Genomic DNA, 9,095 nt, shown 5'->3' with positions numbered 1-9,095 from the left:
GGACTTAATATGCCATATTTTAAGTTAGTACGTCAAAATTTGTCATAGTTGGTCTTCCATAATGTAGATTTACAGCTTAATTATTTGTACATACTTCATCATATTTGCTTGTCATTTTGACGTACTATGTCCTCATTTTTACTTGGTAGTGCAAAATTTGAACTTTGTGAATATATCATTTGGATTCATTACACCTAAATTCGACTAACTATCACATAACATTGACTTACCAAAAGAATTTTTGAATTTGCGACACTTGTTTTTTTCTTGGCACACTTGGTCTACCATAGATCATGCACAGCGTCAGTGGAAAGCGTTTCGGGCAGGCGGGTTCTTTACACCTCAACAACAAAAAAAACACAACAGACAAGGTTGCCAGACAAGAATACACACCCAGTCTCTGCTTGGGAAGCTCACAGTTCAGCGAAACTGAGGAGTCTTAATACACAAGCAGCGGAGGGGAGGGAGGGAGAGTGATCCCGCATGATGTGTACACATAAATATATCAGATTAGAAGTCATTCAACCCCATATTTTCATCATGATGCAACCTGCTCGAGTCAGTCGAGAAAACACAGAGTTTGTAGCGTAACCTGTCATTTTGAGCAGTTTCCTACTTGCCAAACCACAATTTGCCATGAGTAAGAAACCCGGAAGTGCGAGATGATGGGAGGGAGGGACCTCGTGCGTGTGTGTGTGTGTGGGGGGAGAGCGAGAGAGAGACAGAGAGGGGGGAGAGAGAGAGTCGGCACCCCGCTAACTCCACATCCAGCACACACGCTGCCTTCTGATTTGCTCATTTACTGATATCGATCCGCATTGATCAGCGCTGAACTTTTTACGCACGGCAACTTCTCCACCGTTCTCGCGTTTTTCTTTGTTTTTTTTTTAAATTTTGTTTTTAATTTCCCGGATAACATGGTAACAACGCAACTACTTCCATCCCCTGTCGTTCATTCATAGCCGGTGACAAGTGCGACTTCAGAATCAGATGTGATCAGGAAGTAAAAAAGAAAAGATCTTACTCGTGGAAGAAACCAAGAAAAGAATGAGGCAGGCTGCCGATGTGGAGCGCTAAAACCAAGAGGAGTTCGTGTTTTTTTCCCCCTTCCTGACAGGCTTTAAGTGAATAAATACAACGATCTGCAAGTAAAAAACGCAAGGATGACAGTCAAGCTGGACTTCGAGGAGTGTTTGAAAGACTCTCCGCGTTTCAGGTAAGCGTTTCTTTCACCTGTGCTTTTTTTTTTATTTACTCATGGTGATGCAGCCAATCACAGTTTAGCAGCAGTAAATCATGATCCTAAAGCATCAGTGTGGCTTTTTAGTCATCCAACATTTTCTGTGAATTTTGCTTGCTGGTGAGTGTCCATCTCGGGAATGAGACATGCAGGCCTGTGAAGTCTGATCTTGCTGCTTTTTGATGAGCCACAGGAAATTAAACCTTTACTTTGAAAATATCACTAGTATCAGATTATAGTGATCAGTGTGTTCTCCAAGCATGGATTGCCTCTTCCTGATGTGTCACAAACTTTCATCCAAAAAGTCACTTCCTAGCTCGTCAGATGTTTGAAGCTGTCATTGCGCTGCATGTCAGCAAACAGCCTGCCATTACATTTTCTTTCAACATCAGCATCAACGTGGGGAAATCAAAAGGGAAGTGCCACTAAGTTTTGCAAGCGGCTCAAACAGAGAGGTTGGCAAAAACTTGGGCGTGCCTTCATAGTTTTTTTTGGCACCTTGCCTGAGCCACAGTGGCCGGGGTTGTCGCTCACAGCTGATTTGGCTCATTTCAACCCTCTTCCATCTCCACCCCTCTCTCTCTCTCTCTCTCTGTGTTGCCCGTCTTGAATTTATGGGGCTTTTGCACAGTGGTGGAAAGTTTGAGTAAGTGGCAGCTGCTGCCGTGGTGAGGTCTCGTGTCAGAGGGAAGGAAAAGGGAAGGAAGAGGAGGGAGGAGGGAGGTTATCGAGCAGTCAATCAAACCGATTCGTAGGAAAAGTGGAGGAAAAACAAACAGCCAAATGTAAGGGGGGGGGGGAGAAGAAGAAACTGCGCAGCTAGGGAGAGCAAAATGTGCTGCCTCCTGTTGCTAGGTAACGGCAAGGTGGGAGGGCAACAGGAAGAGAGGGCGAGATGTGCTGAGGTGATCAACAGGAGGCAGGAAGTGTGTTTTCTGCGGGGAGAACCACGGCGGAAACCGAGCTCTGTCTTAATTTGCTTTCTTACTCCGTGTATCTCTCATGCAGGGACAAGTGAAAAGGATGAAGCTCTTTACTGAAGGAATCCTTCACTCCTCCTCCACAATGGACTCCTTTAAAACTTTTTTTTTTTTTAATCCCATCCTCTCTTTTTTCTTCCCTTTTGTCCTTAGCTGACATGCCATTTGGTCGTTTTTCAAGAGGACATGACCTCAGACTTTGATTCAAACCTCCCCACACTAACAAACACAAACAGTTACTGTCTGTCCAGGCCCTCCTCTCTTGTCTTCACTCACTCGCCTCTTTTTTTTTTTCTCTCTGTCTCTCTGTATCTCTGTACTGTTGGTGGAAGGCAGCGGAAACCACATGGTTGAGCTATTGGTATGAGAAGAAGGCGGCAGGCAGAAAGAGATACTGAGAAGCAATAAACTAGCCGGGGACCTCTTAGAGACTTTCGTGCTGATGTGTGAGGGATGTTTGACAAGGCCGCATTTTCAAACTCATTTAGATGTATTTTTCCCAGACTGGATGCATGCCGTTGCTTTTCATACAGGCCTACGCAAACATCCGACAGCTAAAGTGTCCGCTAAGATCGGGTCAAACCCACAGGAATGCATTTCGAATTCTTCCGAAGGTCACAAAATTTCTAAAAATACAGAATGCATGATGCTAAATTACAGAGAAACACGTATAAAAAGATTCCCCGGGACTTGAAATAGCAGCAGCCAGGATGCATGATGCTAGAATGCTGTAGCTTCACCAAACAACATTCAAACAAACAGTGTAGAAAATGATCGTTTTAAAGAAATGAAAGTAGTAATATTTAAGAATTAAGCTGCAGGCATTTATCATAAATCATGTAAAATATTTGGTGCATTTATATTGAAAGTATTGTAAGAAAAGTATTTTTATTTTGAAACTCCAGTGGTCTTCATATTTAAGTTTTTTGGATTACTGATTGTTTTTTCTGTTTTAGACTCAACAATATATATATTTTTTTGTTGCTTTTTTTCCCAAATAGCACACATTTATGATCATTTATGTAAATGCACCAGCCCAAAAACTTCACAAAAGAATTCAAAAAATGTGAAAGTTTTCTGATTTAATTTACAAGCATGCAATAACAAATTAATGCCTGTGATGATATCAGACATGTTCCCATTATGGGACACAGAAACATGTGATATTACCTATATCATTATACAAATCAATGAAATCTAGCAAAATGAATATGCACTAAACAAGACTTTTAAACTATAAAATGTCAGAAAATGTTTTATCCAACCAGCAGTGATGCAAAATAAAAAAGCCTTTAAATGTTTGCTGCATTTGATTGATAAATCAAGGAATCTAAAATCACATTTTAGATGGACAAAGCGATAATTCTAAGTAAATTTACAGCAATGTTTGACACTAAATTCCTGCTTTTGTGTGCCTGTGTCTTTTTCAGGGCTGACATCGAGGTAGTCCAGAGCGACGTGAGCGAAATCGAGACACGACTGGAAAAGGTAAGTCGCACAAAACTACTCCTACGGATGCTTTCACAGAACCACGCTGCTCTACTTTTACCGTACACAAACAAGCGCACACTCAGGTATCGGTTGTCGGCGGACTCGTGCTCCTCGCGTGAAGAGGCTTGCGAAGTGAAAGGTGTCCGTCTGTGGCTGAGGTTAATTGTCACTCGACAAGGAAGCAGGAAGTAGCTGCAGGTGCTGCTTCCCCATCATATTGTCCTGCGACACAGAGAACAAAACTTTGTTCTGCTTTGATGAGATGCCCAATATTCTCTTGCTCTTTAGTCACGGTTTCAGATGTATTCATTCGACAGACATCAGTCATGTGCTGCGTTTCTGTTCCCTGATGATACCGAATAAGCTGAATGCCGTTTCTGACTTTCCACCTTTTGTCAATAAGTAAAGCAGCTGATTCACGTTTACATGCAAAGCATAATGCACGTGATTTATGTTTGGCTGTAGCAGCAGCATGCAGTGATTAAAAAAAAACTGGACTAACTGGGTTGTTCTGCTCGGTGAAAGTACCCTTGAGCAAACACCACGTTTTTCCTCAGTGTAGTTGACTTTACTGTCATTGAAAGAAATGGGAAAAAAAAAAAAAATCTTCCCAGCATGTATGACGTGTTTTCTCAAGAATAGATTAAAGAAGTAAAGCAGATTTTCTCCTCGGTTCCCATTCTCTATCATATCGTGCTGCGGCATGTCTGATCTACGGACAGATATAAATGACTTTTGGATAAAGTTCAGTTCGTTGGCTGAAACTGTGTTGTGTGTACATCTGCTATTTCGAGATAAAGTTGCCAAACAGCTCTCAGCACTTTCACCACTGTAGTGGAAGAAGTAGTCTGTTTGTTTTGTTGTTGTTGTTTTTACATGGGACAGTGCAACATGAGTGTGTGTACATGTGGACCATTTATTACTTTTATGATGCATATTGTGTTTTTGGGGAGATGCTTCCACCAATTTCGTTGTGCAATTTTTGTGTACAATGACAATAAAGGCTATTTTATTTCTATTCTAGATCCTTTACTGTAGTAAAAGCAATGCTGCAATGAAAGACATAACATTGTCATCATGAGGAGTTACGTTGAGTATATAGAGTTGGTTTTATTTGAACAGTTTTTCCATTAACTTCACAATAATACATTTTGTTTGCGGCACACATTGCAGGTAGGAAAATGCATAAACACAGAACAGCTGCTGCAGTATTTTGGTTACAGTATTTAAAGTATCCATTCCCCTCCCATGCCCATCCCATCCCATCCCTCTCTTCAACCCCAAGGCCCAGCTCTTACATATGTGATTGTACGATGTGTGGCATATATGTTGTAATGAGGGTCATTTTTTCATTTTTTTTACATTGAACATATAGTTAGTAAGAAAAAGAAGAGGAAGCAAACTAAAGCTCTAGTAAATAATTAACTAACTCAAAAAAGGGAAAAAAGAGACAGGAAAAAAAGAACACAACAAAAAGAGAAAAAAGGCGGGAAAAAAAGAAAGTTGTTTTGTTGGTATATTATTGACACATTTGTGTATACAAGTACAAATAGTTAGCGGTTATCAGGGTCCTCACAAGGATTTTTTGACAGCATAGCGGGGGTCTTAGCAATAAATGCTGCTAACACTAACTGCTAACCACAGAAGACGTTAGTGACTTCACTGCTAGCGAATAGCAGCATTAGCAGCGAAGACGACGGTAGAGAAACTGCATCGGCGCTTGTTGTTCAATATTTTCCCGCTAAATACCCTCAAAAACAACGCAACGGTCCAATTTGCAGAGTAATTTTTTCAGGCAGCAGCGTAATGGGCCGTTACTCTGTTATAATGCTGGCGAGAACCCTGGTTATAGTAGTTAGTCTACATAGAGCTCATTTGAACTACTATACATTTAGAAAAGTACCACGACACTATATTCAAGATTCAAGAATTCTTTTTCTTGATGCCATTTCCATCTATTTATGTATTTATTTATTTTGTCTTGGTGTTGTGTTCTAACCTCCATTGTAAAGCATCTTTAAGTGTCTTGAAAAGCGCTACATAAGCATTATGTGTTATTATTATTATTCAGATAGAGTACTTGAGAATTTATTTGCATTTTGCTACTGTCTTCACTGAATTTTTCTGCTATCAACAGACAAATTATCAGCGATTTAGAAACCAGTTATTTTGCATGAGCTCAGCTGACATATCTGCTGATATCCGTCTGTCCATTTACTGTAAGCCACTGTATCTGTGGAGGGTTGCAAGGGGAGGGGGTGGAGCCTATTCCGGCTGACTTAGAGTGAAAGGAAGGCCAAAAGTGCATCACAGGGCCAAAACAGTTGATGTTTTGATGGAGAATATGTTGTAAAATGTTCGTGCATCAGACATTATTATCAAGCGTTTGCAGTTCCTTTAATTGATGCACTGCAGACATATCTGATGTAGTATGTGTTGTCCTGTTTGGTGAAATGTAGTAGATCTTTGAAAGCTGATTCTGATAGTAAAGGGAAACATGATCAAATACTACAAATGTAATGTGACAAATCTCTCCACAGCACAAAAAATAAATAAATAGTTGCAGTTAATTCGGGGGGAAAAAAGTATAGTGTTACGTGACTTAAGAAATGTAGATAAAATCTACGATTCAAATTCACAATCTGTCCTGCTTGATAGTTTGAACAGGGCTGCAGCTTTTGATCGGAGCTTTTGATTGTTTTCTCAGTTAATCAGTGTTTCCTAAAGTCCAAGACGACGTCCTCAAATGTGTAGAATTTACTATAAGAGAGTAAAGAAACCAGGAAATATTAAAATTTAAGAAGTTGGAAATAGAGAATTTAGACTCATTTTCCTCAATAGATAACTGATTAATCGATCTCAGACTAAGTAGTAGTTGCCATTTAATTATATAGTTGACAACCAATTGATTAATTGGTCAATCAGTGCAGCTTTATCAATCACCCGAATAGTTTAATGATGCCAGAACAGTAAGAAACAGGAGGTTATATTCTTAAATGTCAAGTTCCTGAAATAAACTCTTACGTTAACAATTGTTGCCTCACGTATTTCTTGTTCGTCTATTCATTTCATGTTTGACTGCAGCTTTGCATTTTTGTGTCCCCCCAGCTCGTGAAACAATGCCAGGCCATGCTGGAGGCAGGCCGGGTCTACTGCCAGACCAGCAAGAGCTTTGTCAACGGCCTCCGGGAGCTGGGACACCACTGCTCTGAGGACAAAATGATGGAGGTGAGAAGAGAACTCTGACATACCAGTCATCAGGGAGTTATTTATACACTCGTGTTATCTCTTGTGTTATTTTTCCACTCAGAAGGTGTCACATTTACTTAAAGGAAGTGTTTATTGTCTGAATATTTGTGCACTTTGGCTACATGGAATAGAGATGGGGGGGTTTCCTAACTTGAAAAATGTTAAAATTGCTGTTGAGACTTGAATCTGAAATGTCCGTTTTCTGCAGGATTGCTTGGAAAAATTTTCCAAAAGGCTGTCTGTCATCTTGGAGTTACAGGGGGTGAGTGTGTCTTGTCCAATCTGTTAGAGCCGCTACCTTTTCCATTTCAGTTATGTATCATCAAATAAGGCTGCAGCGTGTTGCGTTTGACCTTTCAACAGTTCTCACTGCAAGAGCTTTGTCTTTGTCTCCTTTTAGGAAGTTATTGAGATCACACAAAAGTCGGTGAAGACGAAGCTGCAGAACTTTGTGAAAGAGTGAGTGAGCTGCCTCGGCGGCCTTCCCCGTTTGTTTTAAATGTAATCCTTTTGGTGTGGGTGCCAGACTGAGTCACTGCCCTGCACGCCTGCCAACCATTAACTTATGATCCTTCATCCTCCTTCTCCTCATGCTCGCCGTCTGCTTCTATTAGCGCGAATAATGCGGTAGATTAGATAACAGAGGACGTGAGTTAGCATGTGAGCGGTCATTTGCGGGGTTTTTAGCCAGCGACTAATCTGATTTTCCCCCAAGTAAGCTTTTTTGAATTTGATTTAAACAGTATAGCCCATCCATCCAAACATCAAGATGATTTTTATGGTTTTTGCTCTTAGGAGTCTGAATATTTTGGTATTTTTTTTTTTTCTTTAGGTTTTGTTTTTTTTTTTTGTTTTTTTTTGTTTTTTCTTTTTATTGTTTTTTATCTTGTTTTCTTTTTTTTTTTTTTTGTTTTGTTGCTCAATTAGTTATTTTTTTTTAGTTTTTTCTGTTCACACTCATATCAATTTAGAATTATCAGTTAACCTGCCCCATGCATGTCTCTAGACTGTAGGAGGAGCACCTGGAGCACCTGAACACATCGAGAACATGCAAACTGCAGACATAAAGCAGCAGATTCAAGTCCAGAACCTTTCTAGCTGTGGGGGCGATAATGCTAACCACGGAACCACCCTACAGTATAATACGCACATAACGACATGAATAATACATGGCATAATTGCATTTACCCCCCCAGTCCCCACCTACACAGTCTGTCAACGCTTAATGGAAGTCACAGGGCTGACATGCTGCTGCAATATGACAGAAAGACATATGTTGAGAAGAGTCTGTTAGAAACATACATTTTATTCTGCAAAGAGGGCTCCCCAACGTTGCTCTTGCACAAGGTGGGAATTTTGTCTTTAACACTAGAAACTATCCTTAACTTTAAGCATGTGAAGTCCTCTGAGATTACTTATTTATGATTTAGTGCTATTTAAATAGAGCCATGTAGATCAAATTGAATTGATAGTGATAGGTTTTATTTGGGCTGAATGACCTTGAAACATTGAGTTTTACAGCTATACATATTGCGATATGTTAAAACACAAGAATTTTAACCATTTAACTTGAATACCTCCAGTTGTGGTGGTTTTGTGGTGCTCATTTAAATGATCCAACAAGTTAGTTGTGTTGCGTCATCTATTAGCTCTAAGTATTGTAGCTGACACTTTTGTTTTTCGTCAACATCATCCTTTCTGTAGGTAAAGCATTCCCATGATGTTTCTTTTTGCAACCAAATCTTGCTTTTCATCATCCCTGTCCTGTGCACATGTGGAACCTGCATGTCAACAAACCCTGTTCTTATCAATAAGGTTTAAACAAGAACTCACTGTAATCAAAAAGGACTAAATTATGCTCTATGATAGACTGCTCTTTTAGATTTGTTATGGAAAATGAGAACCAGGCGAGATTTCTTTTCGTATCAAGCTGCAAAAAGAAAGAGTTGTACCATGATGAGTGAAATCGCCTTTGTGCTACCTGTGATGCAACTATTACGCATTCACACATCCTGATGTCGATGCTTAAGCGAGATATATTGTGCAGCGCTAGTTTTTATTTAAAATATTTCAAAAGTGATTCCATTTTTACACCATAGATCTTTAGCGTCGATACTCTTTCATATCTTTGTAAA

At 39.9% G+C, this 9,095-nt stretch overlaps 1 protein-coding gene across 3 annotated transcripts in view; it reads left to right on the top strand.

The window, feature by feature from the left end:
- Positions 1–708: 708 nt before the first annotated feature.
- The window catches only part of acap1 (ArfGAP with coiled-coil, ankyrin repeat and PH domains 1), a 19,193-nt gene continuing 10,806 nt past the window's right edge, over positions 709–9,095 (top strand). For 2 of the 3 annotated variants that reach the window (XR_520233.1, XM_008282838.1), the window contains exons 1-5: positions 709–1,216; positions 3,651–3,708; positions 6,820–6,939; positions 7,169–7,222; positions 7,361–7,419. Coding sequence is in view for 2 of the 3 variants with exons in the window: in XM_008282838.1 (XP_008281060.1) it covers positions 1,164–1,216; positions 3,651–3,708; positions 6,820–6,939; positions 7,169–7,222; positions 7,361–7,419 (344 nt within the window). In the remaining variant the exon portion in view is untranslated. The remainder of the gene's footprint in view (positions 1,217–3,650; positions 3,709–6,819; positions 6,940–7,168; positions 7,223–7,360; positions 7,420–9,095) is intronic. The other variant, XM_008282839.1, reaches the window with a different exon arrangement.

Source organism: Stegastes partitus, unplaced genomic scaffold (genome assembly GCF_000690725.1).
Source record: "Stegastes partitus isolate 25-593 unplaced genomic scaffold, Stegastes_partitus-1.0.2 Scaffold287, whole genome shotgun sequence".
Lineage (NCBI taxonomy): Eukaryota > Metazoa > Chordata > Actinopteri > Pomacentridae > Stegastes > Stegastes partitus.
This window is presented reverse-complemented; position numbering and strand designations above follow the sequence as displayed.